This window comes from Chlorocebus sabaeus, chromosome 5 (assembly GCF_047675955.1).
Source record: "Chlorocebus sabaeus isolate Y175 chromosome 5, mChlSab1.0.hap1, whole genome shotgun sequence".
Taxonomy (NCBI): domain Eukaryota; kingdom Metazoa; phylum Chordata; class Mammalia; order Primates; family Cercopithecidae; genus Chlorocebus; species Chlorocebus sabaeus.
Genome location: NC_132908.1, coordinates 70,119,220 through 70,138,888, shown reverse-complemented (window position 1 = coordinate 70,138,888; position 19,669 = coordinate 70,119,220). Strand labels below are relative to the sequence as shown.

Sequence of the window (19,669 nt, the reverse complement as noted above, 5' to 3'; positions counted from 1 at the left end):
CTGAGTTTCTCTATTTCTTTTTTTTTTTTTTTTTAAAATTTATTTATTATTATTAAACTTCAAGTTGTAGGGTACATGTGCACAACGTGCAGGTTTGCTACATATGTATACTTGTGCCATGTTGGTGTGCTGCACCCATCAACTCGTCATTTACATCAGGTATAACTCCCAATGCAATCCCTCCCCCCTCCCCCCTCCCCATGATAGGCCCCGGTGTGTGATGTTCCCCTTCCCGAGTCCAAGTGATCTCATTGTTCAGTTCCCACCTACGAGTGAGAACATGCGGTGTTTGGTTTTCTGTTCTTGTGATAGTTTGCTAAGAATGATGGTTTCCAGCTGCATCCATGTCCCTACAAAGGACACAAACTCATCCTTTTTTATGGCTGCATAGTATTCTATGGTGTATATGTGCCACATTTTCTTAATCCAATCTGTCACTGATGGACATTTGGGTTGATTCCAAGTCTTTGCTATTGTGAATAGTGCTGCAATAAACATACGTGTGCATGTGTCCTTATAGCAGCATAATTTATAATCCTTTGGGTATATACCCAGTAATGGGATGGCTGGGTCATATGGTACATCTAGTTCTAGATCCTTGAGGAATCGCCATACTGTTTTCCATAATGGTTGAACTAGTTTACAATCCCACCAACAGTGTAAAAGTGTTCCTATTTCTCCACATCCTCTCCAGCACCTGTTGTTTCCTGACTTTTGAATGATCGCCATTCTAACTGGTGTGAGATGGTATCTCATTGTGGTTTTGATTTGCATTTCTCTGATGGCCAGTGATGATGAGCATTTTTTCATGTGTCTGTTGGCTGTATGAATGTCTTCTTTTGAGAAATGTCTGTTCATATCCTTTGCCCACTTTTGGATGGGGTTGTTTGTTTTTTTCTTGTAAATTTGTTTGAGTTCTTTGTAGGTTCTGGATATTAGCCCTTTGCCAGATGAGTAGATTGCAAAAATTTTCTCCCATTCTGTAGATTGCCTGCTCACTCTGATGGTAGTTTCTTTTGCTGTGCAGAAGCTCTTTAGTTTGATGAGATCCCATTTGTCAATTTTGGCTTTTGCTGCCGTTGCTTTTGGTGTTTTAGACATGAAGTCTTTGCCCATGCCTATGTCCTGAATGGTACTACCTAGGTTTTCCTCTAGGATTTTTATGGTATTAGGTCTAACATTTAAGTCTCTAATCCATCTTGAATTAATTTTCGTATAAGGAGTAAGGAAAGGATCCAGTTTCAGCTTTCTACTTATGGCTAGCCAGTTTTCCCAGCACCATTTATTAAATAGGGAATCTTTTCCCCATTTCTTGTTTCTCTCAGGTTTGTCAAAGATCAGATGGCTGTAGATGTGTGGTATTATTTCTGAGGGCTCTGTTCTGTTCCATTGGTCTATATCTCTGTTTTGGTACCAGTACCATGCTGTTTTGGTTACTGTAGCCTTGTAGTATAGTTTGAAGTCAGGTAGCGTGATGCCTCCAGCTTTGTTCTTTTGACTTAGGATTGTCTTGGAGATGCGGGCTCTTTTTTGGTTCCATATGAACTTTAAAGCAGTTTTTTCCAATTCTGTGAAGAAGCTCATTGGTAGCTTGATGGGGATGGCATTGAATCTATAAATTACCTTGGGCAGTATGGCCATTTTCACGATATTGATTCTTCCTATCCATGAGCATGGTATGTTCTTCCATTTGTTTGTGTCCTCTTTGATTTCACTGAGCAGTGGTTTGTAGTTCTCCTTGAAGAGGTCCTTTACATCCCTTGTAAGTTGGATTCCTAGGTATTTTATTCTCTTTGAAGCAATTGTGAATGGAAGTTCATTCCTGATTTGGCTCTCTGTTTGACTGTCACTGGTGTATAAGAATGCTTGTGATTTTTGCACATTAATTTTGTATCCTGAGACTTTGCTGAAGTTGCTGATCAGCTTAAGGAGATTTTGGGCTGAGACAATGGGGTTTTCTAAATATACAATCATGTCGTCTGCAAACAGGGACAATTTGACTTCTTCTTTTCCTAACTGAATCCCCTTGATTTCTTTCTCTTGCCTGATTGCCCTAGCCAGAACTTCCAACACTATGTTGAATAGGAGTGGTGAGAGAGGGCATCCCTGTCTTGTGCCAGTTTTCAAAGGGAATTTTTCCAGTTTTTGCCCATTCAGTATGATATTGGCTGTGGGTTTGTCATAAATAGCTCTTATGATTTTGAGGTACGTTCCATCAATACCGAATTTATTGAGCGTTTTTAGCATGAAGGGCTGTTGAATTTTGTCAAAAGCCTTTTCTGCATCTATTGAGATAATGATGTGGTTCTTGTCTTTGGTTCTGTTTATATGCTGGATTATGTTTATTGATTTGTGAATGTTGAACCAGCCTTGCATCCCAGGGATGAAGCCCACTTGATCATGGTGGATAAGCTTTTTGATGTGCTGCTGAATCCGGTTTGCCAGTATTTTATTGAGGATTTTTGCATCAATGTTCATCAGGGATATTGGTCTAAAATTCTCTTTTTTTGTTGTGTCTCTGCCAGGCTTTGGTATCAGGATGATGTTGGCCTCATAAAATGAGTTAGGGAGGATTCCCTCTTTTTCTATTGATTGGAATAGTTTCAGAAGGAATGGTACCAGCTCCTCCTTGTACCTCTGGTAGAATTCAGCTGTGAATCCATCTGGTCCTGGACTTTTTTTGGTTGGTAGGCTATTAATTATTGCCTCAATTTCAGAGCCTACTATTGGTCTATTCAGGGATTCAACTTCTTCCTGGTTTAGTCTTGGAAGAGTGTAAGTGTCCAGGAAATTATCCATTTCTTCTAGATTTTCCAGTTTATTTGCGTAGAGGTGTTTATAGTATTCTCTGATGGTAGTTTGTATTTCTGTGGGGTCAGTGGTGATATCCCCTTTATCATTTTTAATTGCGTCGATTTGATTCTTCTCTCTTTTCTTCTTTATTAGTCTTGCTAGTGGTCTGTCAATTTTGTTGATCTTTTCAAAAAACCAACTCCTGGATTCATTGATTTTTTGGAGGGTTTTTTGTGTCTCTATCTCCTTCAGTTCTGCTCTGATCTTAGTTATTTCTTGCCTTCTGCTAGCTTTCGAATGTGTTTGCTCTTGCTTCTCTAGTTCTTTTAATTGTGATGTTAGAGTGTCAATTTTAGATCTTTCCTGCTTTCTCTTGTGGGCATTTAGTGCTATAAATTTCCCTCTACACACTGCTTTAAATGTGTCCCAGAGATTCTGGTATGTTGTATCTTTGTTCTCATTGGTTTCAAAGAACATCTTTATTTCTGCCTTCATTTCGTTATGTACCCAGTAGTCATTCAGGAGCAGGTTGTTCAGTTTCCATGTAGTTGAGCGGTTTTGATTGAGTTTCTTAGTCCTGAGTTCTAATTTGATTGCACTGTGGTCTGAGAGACAGTTTGTTATAATTTCTGTTCTTGTACATTTGCTGAGGAGTGCTTTACTTCCAATTACGTGGTCAATTTTGGAGTAAGTACGATGTGGTGCTGAGAAGAATGTATATTCTGTTGATTTGGGGTGGAGAGTTCTATAGATGTCTATTAGGTCTGCTTGCTGCAGAGATGAGTTCAATTCCTGGATATCCTTGTTAACTTTCTGTCTCGTTGATCTGTCTAATGTTGACAGTGGAGTGTTGAAGTCTCCCATTATTATTGTATGGGAGTCTAAGTCTCTTTGTAAGTCTCTAAGGACTTGCTTTATGAATCTGGGTGCTCCTGTATTGGGTGCATATATATTTAGGATAGTTAGCTCTTCCTGTTGAATTGATCCCTTTACCATTATGTAATGGCCTTCTTTGTCTCTTTTGATCTTTGATGGTTTAAAGTCTGTTTTATCAGAGACTAGTATTGCAACCCCCGCTTTTTTGTGTTCTCCATTTGCTTGGTAAATCTTCCTCCATCCCTTTATTTTGAGCCTATGTATGTCTCTGCGTGTGAGATGGGTCTCCTGAATACAGCAGACTGATGGGTCTTGACTCTTTATCCAGTTTGCCAGTCTGTGTCTTTTAATTGGAGCATTTAGTCCATTTACATTTAAGGTTAAGATTGTTATGTGTGAACTTGATCCTGCCATTATGATATTAACTGGTTATTTTGCTCGTTAGTTGATGCAGTTTCTTCCTAGCCTTGATGGTCTTTACATTTTGGCATGTTTTTGCAATGGCTGGTACCGGTTGTTCCTTTCCATGTTTAGTGCTTCCTTCAGGGTCTCTTGTAAGGCAGGCCTAGTGGTGACAAAATCTCTAAGCATTTGCTTATCTGTAAAGGATTTTATTTCTCCTTCACTTATGAAACTTAGTTTGGCTGGATATAAAATTCTGGGTTTAAAATTCTTTTCTTTAAGAACGTTGAATATTGGCCCCCACTCTCTTCTGGCTTGAAGAGTTTCTGCCGAGAGATCTGCTGTTAGTCTGATGGGCTTCCCTTTGTGGGTAACCCGACCTTTCTCTCTGGCTGCCCTTAAGATTTTTTCCTTCATTTCAACTTTGGTGAATCTGGCAATTATGTGTCTTGGAGTTGCTCTTCTCGAGGAGTATCTTTGTGGCGTTCTCTGTATTTCCTGGATTTGAATGTTGGCCTGCCCTACTAGGTTGGGGAAGTTCTCCTGGATGATATCCTGAAGAGTGTTTTCCAACTTGGTTCCATTTTCCCCCTCACTTTCAGGCACCCCAATCAGACGTAGATTTGGTCTTTTTACATAATCCCATACTTCTTGCAGGCTTTGTTCATTTCTTTTTCTTCTTTTTTCTTTTGGTTTCTCTTCTCGCTTCATTTCATTCATTTGATCCTCCATCGCTGACATTCTTTCTTCCAGTTGATCGAGACGGTTACTGAAGCTTGTGCATTTGTCACGTATTTCTCGTGCCATGGTTTTCGTCTCTTTCATTTCGTTTGTGAGCTTCTCTGCATTAATTACTCTAGCCATCAATTCTTCCACTTTTTTTTCAAGATTTTTAGTTTCTTTGCGCTGGGTACGTAATTCCTCCTTTAGCTCTGAGAAATTTGATGGACTGAAGCCTTCTTCTCTCATCTCGTCGAAGTCATTCTCCGTCCAGCTTTGATCCGTTGCTGGCGATGAGCTGCGCTCCTTTGCCGGGGGAGATGCGCTCTTATTTTTTGAATTTCCAGCTTTTCTGCCCTGCTTTTTCCCCATCTTTGTGGTTTTATCTGCCTCTGGTCTTTGATGATGGTGATGTACTGATGGGGTTTTGGTGTAGGTGTCCTTCCTGTTTGATAGCTTTCCTTCTAACAGTCAGGATCCTCAGCTGTAGGTTGTAGCTGTAGGAGATTGCTTGAGGTCCACTCCAGACCCTGTTTGCCTGGGTATCAGCAGCAGAGGCTGCAGAAGATAGAATATTTCTGAACAGCGAGTGTACCTGTCTGATTCTTGCTTTGGAATCTTCCTCTCAGGGGTGTACTCCACCCTCTGAGGTGTGGGGTGTCAGACTGCCCCTAGTGGGGGATGTCTCCCAGTTAGGCTACTCAGGGGTCAGGGACCCACTTGAGCAGGGAGTCTGTCCCTTCTCAGATCTCAACCTCCGTGTTGGGAGATCCACTGCTCTCTTCAAAGCTGTCAGACAGAGTCGTTTGCGTCTGCAGAGCTGCTGCGTTTGTTATTATTTACTGTGCCCTGTCCCCAGAGGTGGAGTCTACAGAGACAGGCAGGTTTCCTTGAGCTGCTGTGAGCTCCACCCAGTTCGAGCTTCCCAGCAGCTTTGTTTACCTACTTAAGCCTCAGCAATGGCGGGCGCCCCTCCCCCAGCCTCGCTGCTGCCTTGCCGGTAGATCACAGACTGCTGTGCTAGCAATGAGGGAGGCTCCGTGGGTGTGGGACACTCCCAGCCAGGTGTGGGATATGATCTCCTGGTGTGCCTGTCTGCTTAAAGCGCAGTATTGGGGTGGGAGTTACCCGATTTTCCAGGTGTTGTGTGTCTCAGTTCCCCTGGCTAGGAAAAGGGATTCCCTTCCCCCTTGCGCTTTCCAGGTGAGGCAATGCCTCGCCCTGCTTCAGCTCTCGCTGGTCGGGCTGCAGCAGCTGACCAGCACCGATGGTCTGGCACTCCCCAGTGAGATGAACCCAGTACCTCAGTTGAAAATGCAGAAATCGCCGGTCTTCTGTGTCGCTCGCGCTGGGAGTTGGAGACTGGAGCTGTTCCTATTCGGCCATCTTGCTCTGTTCCTCTCTATTTCTTTTGTTACAGTAGGGGACATAACTTTGAATTTTAAACTTCTACTAGCTATACTAGTGAAGAATTTGTACACACATTTATATACATAACTAAATGCTCTATGTTATACTACAAAGGATAAAAAAGAAAGTGAAAAAGTAAATTATGTGTCTTTATTTCAGATATACAATTGAAGGAATTTTGGTTGGCTGAAAAATGGCATTGTGGAGATAATTTGTATATGGACATTTCAACACCTCTCTGCATAAAATGAAGTGTATCCAGTCCTTTTCTCTACTTCAGAAATACTCCTTAATTTCTTCTCCTGCCCTTTTAACAAATCCTACTCCTCTAGGTGTGTCTACCTTAAAGGATCATTTATGAACATGAAACCATGCTCCTTTCACCATTTCCAAGTCCATTTTCATAATCACTGCTGGGGTAAAGTTAGGCAGTTCATTAGCGCAGAGGAAAAGAGAAGGAATCGGAAGTCAGACCACTGGGGCCAGAACCAGGCCTGCCACTTACAAGTTGTGGCAATTAACTTAACCTATTTCTACCTGGTCAAAATGGGGATAATAACAGTATTTTCTCACAGAATTGTAGCAAATGAAATACTGTATATAAAGTGACAAATAGGTAGAATGAAATAGATGTTAGTCAGAATTAACTTAGTGTCACCATATTGTCATCATTATCATTGTTAAGCCAGCTGCTAGGTGCTGGAAAGTCAGTGCAGAGACTACTGTCATTTAAAGGAGACAGACACATCAACAAATACATACAGAAAGCGGGTCCCTACTTAAATGAGAAAATAACCCAGTGGCTGAGGGTCTGAAGGAGCTTTGAAAGCCCAATAATTCTCCCTTGCTGCCATATCACTGTGTATGGCTGTGGCAAGTGACAAAGAAAAATAAATGTTTTAAAAGAACCATGCTTGGATGAGGCATCTGAATTCCTGTTTCCTGAATCCAGGAATTCTAAGTATCTCTTCACAATGACCTTTCCCTGCAGATCACGGAGGCAGAAGGCCGCTACAAAGACGTCTTGGTGCCATCTGAGTCCCAAGGTGGCACTGACATCTGGACCCAAGGTTTGAGCTAAAGGTAGCCAAGGCTGAATTAGAGCCAAGAGCAAAAAGAAAATGATTCCAGATGCTTCCAAACAAGTGCCAAGCAAGGCACTTCCTCTGCCTAGCAAGGGGCACCCATTAAAAGGAGGCATCTGTCCTCCAGCCCGGTGCTGAGGTCCCTAGGGCCCTGGGGCACTGCTGCATCCGCACCCTTATTTCCGCTGCTCACAGGGAGGGGAAAGTCTCTCTTCCTGACAGAGCTCCCTGCATACAAGCGGAGTCCACATTCTCCTGCCAACAGGGCCTTTCCATTCTCCGTTCTCATATTCTGACTTTTTTTTTTCTCTCCTCCAAACCAGAGGTGCCTTATTCGATTGTTCCAAATAAGTCAGCCTGTTGGGAACTGTTGGTGGAGGCTGATATTCCAGGCACAGGCATTCCAAAGCAAAGGAGAGCCTACTGCTCCAGGTCACAAAATACTCTTCCTTGTTTTTTACACTCAAAATAAATTTTTAATGGAATATAAAAAATACAGTCTTCACTGTTTCTTCCTTCCATACTATATGAAGAGGTCCCAGGTGTTTTTAAAAATCATTTTTTTCTGTATAGTGTTTGTTTCGGAGACACTACAAATTGCTCTAAGTGTCATTTATCTTCCAACATCACTGTGGAGGTAGGCTTCCAGCTTCCCATCTCCTGACCCCTCTGGCTGATAACAAACAGATGCTTCTTGCAAAGGGTGAATCTAATCACAGTGGTGCTGTGCTGTGTGGCCACACATGAGGCTGAGTGTGTCAGGTGGCTGACAGTGACTGCCACATCCGGGAAGGGCTGACATTCACTCATGGCCAAAAGAGGAGAGAGAGTGGCCCCTCCTGTCACAGCATCCAACAAGAAAAGAGAAGAACTTCCAGCACCTGAATTTGTAATAGGCTTGGGGAATAAACTATTAATTGAAGCTCTCTCCTAATGCTTAGTAACTCCTGTAAGAATGCGTTTGAAGGTTTGGTACTGTACATCAAGTTGAAATTTTTCAGTTTCCTTCCACTGTAGTTAATTTCAAATTAGCATAATTCAATTTTTATAATGTTAATACATATCATATTTACTAGGACATCCAACAAAAATCTCAGCTGAAATAAGAGTTTAATTTTCCCCTATGAGAACTACTTGAAGTTGAAACCACTTTTCTTTTTTTCCTTTTTTTTTTTCTTTCTTTTTTTTTTTGAGACAGAGTCTTGCTCTGTCACCCAGGCTGGAGTGCAGTGGTGTGATCTCAGCTCACTGGACAGAGATTGACTCTTCCTCTCCCAGCATCAACTCAACACTAAACCAGGAAGCAACACTTCCTAAGCAGTACCCTGTGCTTTCTACCAAACACATCAATTAACTAATTGGATAAAGACTAGTAAAAATGTCTTTTCTATAGGATTTTTCTTTAAACATTATGAAACAATATTCTTTACATGAGATTCACACAGTGCTAGAGCACGATTGGGGTTGTGTGAAAACCTCTATTAAAAAGACCAGTGACTGTATGTGAATGTGGCTGCCTTCATAACGAGTAGAGATAAATGATAATAAAAATAAATAATGACGATAAACGGCTGATAACTGGGACCAATGTCTCTGGTAAGCTGTCACAAGTCAGCAGAAGGTGACATGCCTTAAATTTTATGAAATTAATAATACTTGATTATTCAGAAATACCTGACATATACTGAAACTAAATGTTAGTTCTCATTCAAATGCAATAATTTGACGATAGGCAGAGGGCTATACAATTAAACATTTTATATTTAAACTTAGAAAACTATTTCTAAAATCAAGAATACTTTCAATTATTGAATTAGAAATTCCTAAACTCTACAAAACCCCATCATTTCATGTCTGTTCTTGTGCAAAAAAAAAATAAAAATTAGCTTATAGAAGACAAGCAGATCTAAACGTCATTATGAAATACAGTTGACCCTTGAACAACAGGAGTTTGAACTGCATTGGTCCACTTATATGTGGATTTTCTTCCACCTCTGCCACCCATGGGACAGTAAGACCAACCCCTTCTCTCCCTCCTCCTCCTCAGCCTATTCAATGTGAAGATGATGAGGATGAAGATCTTTATGATGATCTACCTGCACTTAATGAATAAGTATATTTGTGCTTCCTTATGATTTTCTTAATAACATTTCTCTAGCTTACTTTATTGTAAGAATACAGTATGTGATACATATAACGTACAAAATATGTGTTAATAGACTGCTATTGGAAAGGCTTCTGGTCAACAGTAGGCTGTTAGCAGTAAGTTTTTGAGAGGTTAAAAGTTACATGTTTCTTTTGCTGTGCTGAAGCTCTTTAGTTTAATTAGGACCCATTTGTCAATTTTTGTTTTTGTTATAAATGCTTTTAGAATCTTTGTCATAAAATCTTTGCCAGGGGCCGTGTGCAGAATGGTATTTCCTAGGTTATCTTCCAGGATTTTTACAGTTTTAGGTTTTATGTGTAAGTCTTTCATCCATTTTGAGTTGATTTCTGCATATGGTATGAGGAAGGGGTCTAGTTTCAATCTTCTGCATATCACTAGCCAGTTATCCAAATGCCATTTATTGAATACAGAATCTTTTCCCCATTGCTTTTGTCAACTTTGTCAAAGATAAAATGGTTGCAGGCTGTGTGGCATTATTTCTGGGCTCTCTATTCTGTTGCATTGGTCTATGTGTCTGGAATGAAATCATGTCCTTTGCAGCAATATGGATGGAGCTGGAGGCCATTATCCTAAGCAAATTAACGCAGGAACAGAAAACCAAATATCACACAAAGAAGGGAACAAGAGACACTGGGGCCTACTTGAGGGTGAAGGGTGGGAGGAAGAGAAAATATAAAAACTACCTATTAGATACTATGCTTATTACCTGGGTGATAAAATAATCTGTACACCAAACCTGTGACATACAATTTACCTATGTAACAAACCTGTACATGTACCCCCGAAACTAAAATAAAAGTTTTTTTAAAAAGTTATATGTGAATTTTCAACTGCATGGGGGTTTGGTGTCCCTAATCCTCACATTGTTCAAGGGTCAACTGTACATAAAAATGAGACAAAACCATTTCTAAAACCATTTTACATCTATTTTGTATCTGTCTTTGCTGTTTAATTTCTGTTTTTGGTGAATACTCTCCTGTATTTCATACATCCTTACAAACTACCTTAAAATATTGCTAGAAGAAAAAGAGAACAAAAATAGAATAAACACACCAACACATTTGTAGCCAAAAGGACTCAAATTAAAGGAAGCACTTCAAATTAAAGAGACATGTAAAAAGTGTTTTTTTGAGGGCTGGAGCTGGGCTTAGGTACAGTTCAGGAGGGGAGCTTGTTGACCTCTGAAGCATCTTCCTGAACTGGGATTCTATTGTTTGTACTTGACTGTTTACCAAAACACATGCACACTGTGTTTCTTAATCAACAAAAGTATTATAATAGGTGTCCCTTAAGCTAAGGCATCCCTTAATCAACAAAATTATTAATTGATGCATAAATCATTATGTTAATAATTCATTATAATAAAGAAGAATTGGGGATGGGAATGATGTGGTTTAATGCAACAACATAACCATGCAAATCTCTGCTTCTGGTGATCATTTTCAAAGACATGTTGCAAAAATAGGGCCATTGCCTGTAAGCCAAAGCTGTGTTTCATCACGTTCCGTGACTTACCATGCATGCCCGGAAAAATGCAGGAATGAAGGACTGGTTGCATAGGTTGAGAATCCTGGAAGAGTCTTTTAGGACGTAGATACTGCCAAAGTCCACTTGATTGGGATGGACGTAGATAACTGGGCCTTCTCCGGTGCTCTTTAAGTGACATACCTGAGTTCCGCCAGAGAGAAAGAACACAGGAACAGCTGGAAATGGCTAGCCACTTTTAGTCATTCCTTCAGTAAAAAGCAAGGGCATAAGAGGATGCTTATGGGAACTGGCACTCCTTCCCACTGGTCTGCTGTGGTCTCAGGGACACAGCGAGGGCCATGCTGGTCAGACCTGTGAATTCATCCTGGATTTCCTCCCCAGAAAGGATGAGCAGCTTCCTAGGTCAGACCAGAGCCATGCACTGAGGGGAAACCAGAATCTGGGTCCGCTCCATCCCACACAGCACTCCAGCCTCAACAACACTTAGTACAGGGTTAAGGGTCAGCAATGTGGCTGGGTTTGAGTTCCAGTTCTGTTGCTTTACAAGTGGTGTGGCAGGGCAGGGCCACTGCACATAGTTGTGAGGGTTGGAGATTGAAATCCACTTTGCTCTGCTCTCTTCTCCCTGTCCCTTGAGCCAGGCACTGTGTCTGCCCGAGGAAGGTGGCCTTTTTCTTTCACAAAGTTCTGGCTGCTCAGCAAGCTACCCTCTCATGGGCTGCATCTGTGCAGGGGGGTAGGGGAGGGGCACAGTGAGCCTCGTGGGGGACCTGAACTGGTGGCATGTTTTGGGGTTGGCCTGCCTTGGTGATGCTGCTTTATAAGTTAGGTGGCTTATCTACAGCATCTTATATGGAAGAGATAAAAGCAAAATCCTAGTGTTTCATGCTGTCTAAGCAATCAGAGTCACGTCAAAGAAATGTAAGGTGACATCACTAGTTCCCAAGAAAACCACATGTCTAGGAATACAGAGCCTGTTGGGCAACCTGGAGGATTCAATGTTTTTCCTTCAACTCAGCCTAAGCAGTGGAGAGCTTTCCATGAATCCCTCTTCCTCTTGGAGAGACTATTTCTCTTAACAGCTTCAGTAGGTTAATATGAGCCATAAGTCAAGTCAATATACAAGAAAAACTCAGGTGAACAGTGAAAGAAACTGATCTCCCAGCCCATAGGTGACAAACCAGTGATACCCAAACCCAGCTTCGCACCAGGAACAACCAAGGAGCTTATTAAACATACAGATGTGCTGGCTTCCTCCCCTTGGAGATTCTGATTTAAAAGGATTGGAGAGGGGTCAGGCGTGTGGGAATATGTGTGTGCATGTGTGTGTGGGGGAGAGAGGGGGGGGGAGAGAGAGAGAGAGAGAGAGAGAGAGAGAGAGAGAGAGAGAGAGAGACTCCTGGTATCCTGTTAGGTTTAAGGATGATTGCTGTAGAACACCGCTTCTGTTAGATGAAGCCATAAACAGATTCTGTCAAGTCACATTGCACTGGTATTTTACCATTGCAGAGTGAAAACATAAAACTCTACAACTCCAAGAAACTGGGACATATGTGAATATGGTGTGGGCCTTAAATGAGAAAGCTCAAAATGTTTGAGAAGAAGCACAACAATTTCAGTTGCAGTTCTGAAAATGGATTCTCACCAAAGGGGGGTCCTGGCTCCCAAAGATCGAGATGTAAACCGTGGATCTGTGTTCTCCAGTGACCTGGGTCTCCAGGGCCAGTGGTATGTGGATGATGCTGCTAGGGGGGATGACCCCACTAGGGGTGGGGCTGGAAAGCAGCACAGCAGGCACCTCCTCACACACCTGGGGGAGAGAAAACCAGAGGGGTAAGGATAGCACATCATGGAACAAATAGCGTATTCGCTTATTTTGAAGTAGGTGTTTTCCTGAGTCCATAGAGGTCTTTTAGAAATGTCTTATTATTCATGCTAGTAAATGGGGATGAGCACCCCAATTGGACCAAAAGGAAGTTTGGTTAAGTGGGGTGTGCATGAGGCCCAAAATTCAAAGTGCCCAACAAGATGCAGAATTATCCGCAACACAAATAAGTTCAGGGCAACAGCTTTCCACTTTCCTTAGGAAAAGGAAAAGGTCCACTTTCCACTTTCCGAGTTCCTTAACCTGGCCCTCTGCCCGCTCACGCATCGTCCCTGCTCCCTTGCCCTTCGTGCTCTATCAATAGAGGCCGCTAGTGTTTCCTGAATCCATGATGCTGCTTCTCACCTCCACTCCTTTGCACTCGTGGTGACTCCTCCTAGAATGTCCGTTCCCGTCAACCCGTCTGGCACACTCACCTTGAATTCTCCCTCCATTCCTCAAGGGCTCTAGGGTGGGAACCTTTCCTCTGTCCCCAGGGAGCATCCTGTGCAGTCCTTTTCCACAGCATGCACTGGACAGCACCATGCCACCTGCATGTCCCGCTGACAACTTCTTAGCACACAGCAGGGGCCTCTCCTCTCTACATGCCTACTTTCTGACCCAAAGCATATGCTCAGTTTTTAAAGTGAGGAATGAATGAATGGATGAACGAATGAACAAGTGTCCAGTGTTGACCAATTTGTGTTTCTCAGAAACCTGTTCTGCAGCATATTACCAGCTTTTATGCAACAAGAACACAAACAAAAATTTTTAAATGCCACTGTATAATCTTGGGAACCATTTTTCAGAGCCTCTGCTGCTGGGGAGGAAGACAGAGCACACAGGTGTCACCTGCCGGGGGTACACCACAGTCTCTCTGCATCTGGTCTGGCCTAACATGGCCCAGTCTAACTCCTCCCTGTGCCACAGTGCTCCACCGAGCCTTATGACAGCCTGAGGTCAGACTGATCTCTTACCTAGGTTTTGACATCTTGCTCATTATGGATTTTCTTGGAATTAATTTTGATTTCTTACAATATGGCATGGAAATACTAAGTATCTTGATGGAGTGCTTGGCTTCCCCTTAAATTCTGTCCCCAAGGCAAGTGCCTCATCCTATGCCCAGCGCTGCCGTGCAGAAGCAACTCCCCCTGACCCCAGATGCAGGCTCCACTCTGAGTTCTTGAAATGATCATGTACTGAGAAGGGTTGACCTGGCCTGCCATGACGCATCTGAGTGGGTGTCAGACCCTGTCTCCCCTCACGCCCACCCTTGGCTTCTGGTTCTGTCTCAGAGAAACTCATAGAACCATTCTATTTCTCTCTTACATAACAGCCCCGTGACTCATGAAAGGTAGCTGTGTTATCCTAGCTAAGTCTATTCTGTTTCAGATTAAACACACACATGACTGGATTTGCAGATGCCATGGACTGTCATTTTGGTTACTGTGAACATGATGCCTTTTTCTTCAAGTTTCCATTAGAAAAATACAATGACAACATCTGAAGACAAAATCCTGGCTGTGTTCTGACCGGCAGCTATCTCCTTCCTTTACTTGAATGTGGTAATTCTCTGCTGCAGCCTAAACCTGCCTTGGTTCTGTGGCCTTCATATTGCTGTTTTAACTCCCATTGATCTTGTAGCCAAATACACCCCCATACGATATTTGTGCATACATTTTTGTTAGAATATTGTACTTATACAACTGAGTTTTATACCCAAATGCATTCTTGGTAAACTGCATCTCAGTAGTAACCTTCCATTCCTCTAATCTGAATAGATTTTTAAAAAAATGTTTATCCATCTGTGTTTAACTGCTTAGTCTCCCACCTAGCTGGGTGTAGTGGCATATGGACAGACACATTTCATAAAACATGAAGAGACAATTCCTCCTTTCTTATTCCTGTATTGTCTCTAGCTTTCTGGTCCAACAAATCTACTTATAAATATTGCATTACTTACTGATGCCATTCAAATCACAGCCATGGACATAATGAAAACTCCTAGCTCATTTCCCATGCATGGTTAGTTCACAGGCAATTATTTGCAGGTGCAATTCTGCATGTTGGCTTAATTGACACTTTCCCTTCTTTATCAAGGGTAATTTCCCTGGGAAATTAACAACAGTTTACACCTGCAGCTGTTCAGGCATGCAGCTAGCAATCCAACCATGACTTTATAACCCCATCCTTATGACTATCTAAGGGTTAAAAATCAGCATTACTTAAGGTCATGTGTTCAGGGAGGTGGCACTTCAGAGGGATTTCTGTTTCTCATCAAGGGAACCCAATGGAAGAATTAATACTGAAGAAGGAGAAAGGAACTCACCTGAGGCTGGACCTCATAGAATCCTGGGAGGTCATCTCGATTGGCAAGCTGGAGTGTTTTCTCATACGGGTACTTCAGGAAGCAGTGCCCGAAGTCCACCTCTGTGTTGACCAGATGGAGGGCAGGTACAATACACCTGCTCGGAGAATCCCATCACACAATTCAAAACAGAGAGCTTGTTTACATACAGAAAACGTAGAGCCCCAAGTGAGATGCATTTGTCAGTGTAACATAGTAGTTTTTCTCTAATAACCGCAGTAGTCACTTCCAAAGCTTCTCTCCTCCTCTCTTCCCTGTCTCTTGGCCCCCAGTCACCACTTTTTAATCAAAAAAGGACTAGAAGCAGAACTCCTTGAAGAGCTGTCTGGTAGGTAATGACTCACATTTCCATTGTTTTATATATTTGGCCTTCTTTGGGCAAGGGGTGCCATGGCGCAAGATCCTTAGGGTAATGAATCTGTTTCCATGCCAAACAGGGTCAGTGCCACCAGCATGTGGTCCTAAGTAGCTGTGACACTTTGGGCCAGTCAGAAAGCCCCCTAAGGACTAGCAACAGCTCATACCATCTAAATCGCAGTAATAATGCTAATTCCTATGCAGAACAGCTGTCTTGGATGCAGAGGCTCAGGTGGCTGCTTGGTCCAGAACTGGCACGGTGACGGGGTTGTCAGTGTGCCGACATGGAGGGGGTGAGGTGGGGGGAGAGGGAGGGAGGGTTGTATGCAGGAAAGAGAGGAGTTGAAGCCCTGTGTTTGCCATTGGTCTATTATTAGGTGACTTGGATTTTATTTGCTGTCTGTGACTCTCAATGTCTACTCTACCCTATGTCATTGTTTCAATATAATGCAATGGTGAAGAGTACCAGCTTTTGAATTTGCAGAGGCAGCTTCAAAGACTGACCTTACTAAGTACAACCTGTGCAACCTTGGGCAAGCTGCTTTCTGTCTCAGAGTCCCATTTCCCTCATAGGTAAAAAGAGGTTAATTCTAGGGACTGATATTGGTGTTATAAACTCCTCTTAGGGTGTTGGAAGAGCACAGCCCAGCACCAGGTAAGTGCCCAGTAAGAGGTAGTGGGCCTGTGGCAGAATCATGGCAGGCTGTCACTGCTGGCTCTCTGGAGAGAGTCACTTGAGGCTGCAGTTCTAAAAGCAATTCTTCTCTTAAGAGTCAGTGAGTAGTTCCTATAGATTACACCAAAAATAAGGACATGAAAGAGCCTTTCTTTAACCCCAAAGTTTGTGATTTTGCACGAGGTGAGTGTTCATTTTTAGTTGGAATGGAAATTGTCTGTTGACCCAGTGACTTTCTTAAAGCTAATCCTTTACTGCTTGAAATACTGTGACGGAGAGGGCTTATACTACTTGACTTGGGTCACAGAATATAAGTAGAAAACTCACAGCCTCTTTAGACCTTTTGTTTTTTTTTTTTAAATCTCGGATTTCCTATTGACAGTTGTAGGGAAAGGGGCTGGAAGTATCTGAACGCGCCTGCATAGAAGAGAAATGCAGGATTACACTGAAAGGCAAACCTGCGCATAGAAAGGACCACATTTGGGTTTTCACTGTTTGTAAACAAAGGAAAAAATTAGGTCTTGAAGGAATACTAAGTAGGTCAAGGTAACACAGTGGGATCCCTAATTTAAGTTATTTCTGCATTGTTATTTATCTTCATCCAAGCCCAAGACACATGAAATGGTGTCGGTTATCTCCCCACCAACCAGCACATCTGCCCCATCTTTAAAGTGTATGTCTTCCTAAGATTCACAAGAGATCTGAATTCCAGAGGTTGACATATTAGCATAATTATCAGTTTTACTCAGTCATTTTCTCTATTTCCTATATATAGCATTTTCATACATACACCTTAAAGTCCCAGATCTGGACACTGATTGCTTTGGGAAGAGTGCGGCCCCAGGATTTCACTTAGGATCACATCATTATTAATCGATGACACTACTACTCTCATCAGCACTGCTGCAATGACTGTAGCTTGGTCAAAAAGACACAGTCAGCAAATGACTGAGCCAGGATTTTAACCCGGCTGCCTCTCTAAAAAAGAGAGAGGAGTTGGAGATGGTTCTGAGGAGTATGCATTGTTAAAGATGAGTCTCATCTTGGAGGCCCGCTCCTATCCTGCAATTCAAGTCATGGCCACAGTGTCCCAGGGCAAGGACCTCTTGGCTTTACAGATCTTCCACTGCAGGACTGACAACAACACCTTCCTGTTGCATAACTCTGGAGCACTATGTTGAAAGATGAAAATAAAAACGAGCAGCTCTTCACCTCTTCCTGCTAAAACCTTTCTGGTTACATACTTTGAAAGTCAGACCCATTAGAGAGGGTCTCACCCATTTCTTCACTATTCTTAGGATTCTTTGCCTAAGCTCTACAAGACACACACACTTCTTATCTCCACTAAAGGTGCGTTAGAAACATTTGCTACTTTGTCATTTGAATTCCCAGGAAGGCAGGACAAACCCAGTGTGCTTGGGTTGGCAGGCGAGCTGCCTTCTGGGAGGCAGCCCATGACTGGAGGCTCAGGGGAGACTCGGGAGAAGAGCAAGTTGGGGAGTGGTACCTTGCTGTAATTAAGAGCGCCAGCACCTCTTCTCCAATGCCCTCCACGTCCACGACCAGCGCGAGCTCGTATTTCTGCACAGTGTTGGAGCATAAGGTCACCTGGAAAGAAAAAGGTGGCAAGTTGCTCTTCTAAAAAGCACGTTCTCTCTACGGGGAGTGGGGGGTGGGTTTCTAAAAAGCACGTTCTCTCTACAGGGGGGAGAGGAGCCCCTGGAGGACTATGCTGATCGGTGTGGTTTCTAAGCGCTTTATGGATACATAGCATTTTACATTTTTAGTTGAACAAGTTACATTGTGGGGTCAGGACATGCTAGTTGTTTTCAAATGCCAGGGTAGAAACCAAATGGCTTTTAGTACAATGGCTTTGCTCATTTCTGAGGAGGTTTTGTCAAAGAAGCCACATACCTGCATAAGGGGAAAAATGAGCATAAACGATGAGCAATATCAAGCCAACTTTAATTACTGCAATTTAAATTGTTCCCCACTTCTGGGCTATATGAAGTATGAAAATGTAATATACTCGTAAAACACTATAGCACAAGTTTTCTTACAGTAAAAAGAGTGGCAATAACCATGTCAGTTCCAGAAAATGGTGGAAGAAATCAGTTAGTCTGCTTTACCAAAATCTTGCCCCCACCATCCCACATTCTTTATTACAGCAGAAAATAGAAAGTTCCAAAGAAGGGTCTATTTGAGGACATAAACATAAACAGATTTGAGGTCAAAACATAAACAGATTTCAGAACTCATTGGTACTTAGATTCCAATTCTAGCAAGTTGGAGTTAAGTAGTAATGAATTGCACAGACAATTCATTTAAGAAGTTTAGCAGTTGCTAGGGGAGATTGAGGGTCAAGGGAGGCTGTTGGGGGGCTCAGAACATTTTACCCTGTGTTTTTATTTGCTGCTGTGAAGCTGTACATTTAGGCTTTCAGAAGCCTTGTTACGATTTTTAATTGCTTCAAAATTATATGTACTGGAAGAGATAGTTGCAAGTCTAGAAAACAGCTTCTGGCATGGGTTAAGGCTTTTCTATCTATAAATTATGTATCTGGTACTAATTAAAATGTTTTCAGTTGCAGAGGGAATCACTGGATGCTTTAAATTTGAATCCACAAAGACCTGGCTGAAATGCAGATCAGGAGGAAAACTGGAGCTTGGAGAAAGCTTTTCCAAATATAAAGGAAAAATAAAGTGAAGATGAAGTCATCGATTTGGAAAGAAACAGAGAATCCTAGTGTGACTGTAACCCCCTGTTTATGTATCTGGGCTGTGGCTAGAAGGAAGAACAAGTGATTTTGGCAGAAGGCTGCTAGCAAGACGCTACGTCTTTTAAAATCTTCCTGAGATACCTGGGAAGCAACAACAACAACAACAACAACAACAACAAACAACAGCAAAAGAAAAGAGGGAAGACAGTTAAGGGTGAAATAATTCCACTGGTGGCACTGTGAGGCCATAACCAAGGCAAAGCACTATCCTGATTGCAGACAAAACACGGAAGGACGAGTGTTCCTCAGTATAAGGAAGCCGAATTCTCATGGCTTTTCCTGCGGAACTCAAGATAAGGCACTGTTAGTGATATCACATCCACATCCACCATGAATGAAGTCCAGATTCAGATTACAAAGCTGAATAAACCGGATATCATCTTTGGCATAACAGTGGCCATGTATTGGTATCTAAAGGATCTGAGTCTGAAGGAAAGATAAACCTAAGTATCAATAAGTTCTGAAATCTGTTTATATTATTACCGATGGGTGTACTGTCTGGATAGCAGTGGCTTCACTAGAAATACCTAGAATCCACTCCTCTGGTGAAGGCAGTGCATCTAGATGAAGGTAAAGCCACTGGCGCAGTGCCCATTGCTTTGCTCAATGTATTTGTGTCTGGTTTATTTCCTTATAGGCTCACTTTTCCCTGTAAATTGACAGGCATCCCCTCCTGCTGACACT

The 19,669-nt window shown here is 42.3% G+C and overlaps 1 protein-coding gene across 3 annotated transcripts in view; it reads right to left on the bottom strand.

Annotated features, from left to right (window-relative positions):
• HYDIN (HYDIN axonemal central pair apparatus protein) overlaps window positions 1–19,669 on the bottom strand; it is a 480,054-nt gene that overhangs the window by 248,191 nt on the left and 212,194 nt on the right. For all 3 annotated transcript variants that reach the window (XM_073015549.1, XM_007993708.3, XM_073015550.1), the window contains exons 17-20: window positions 17,714–17,814; window positions 15,135–15,270; window positions 12,587–12,751; window positions 10,969–11,121 (exon numbers count right to left, since the gene is read on the bottom strand). In XM_073015549.1, coding sequence (XP_072871650.1) covers window positions 10,969–11,121; window positions 12,587–12,751; window positions 15,135–15,270; window positions 17,714–17,814 — 555 coding nt within the window. The remainder of the gene's footprint in view (window positions 1–10,968; window positions 11,122–12,586; window positions 12,752–15,134; window positions 15,271–17,713; window positions 17,815–19,669) is intronic.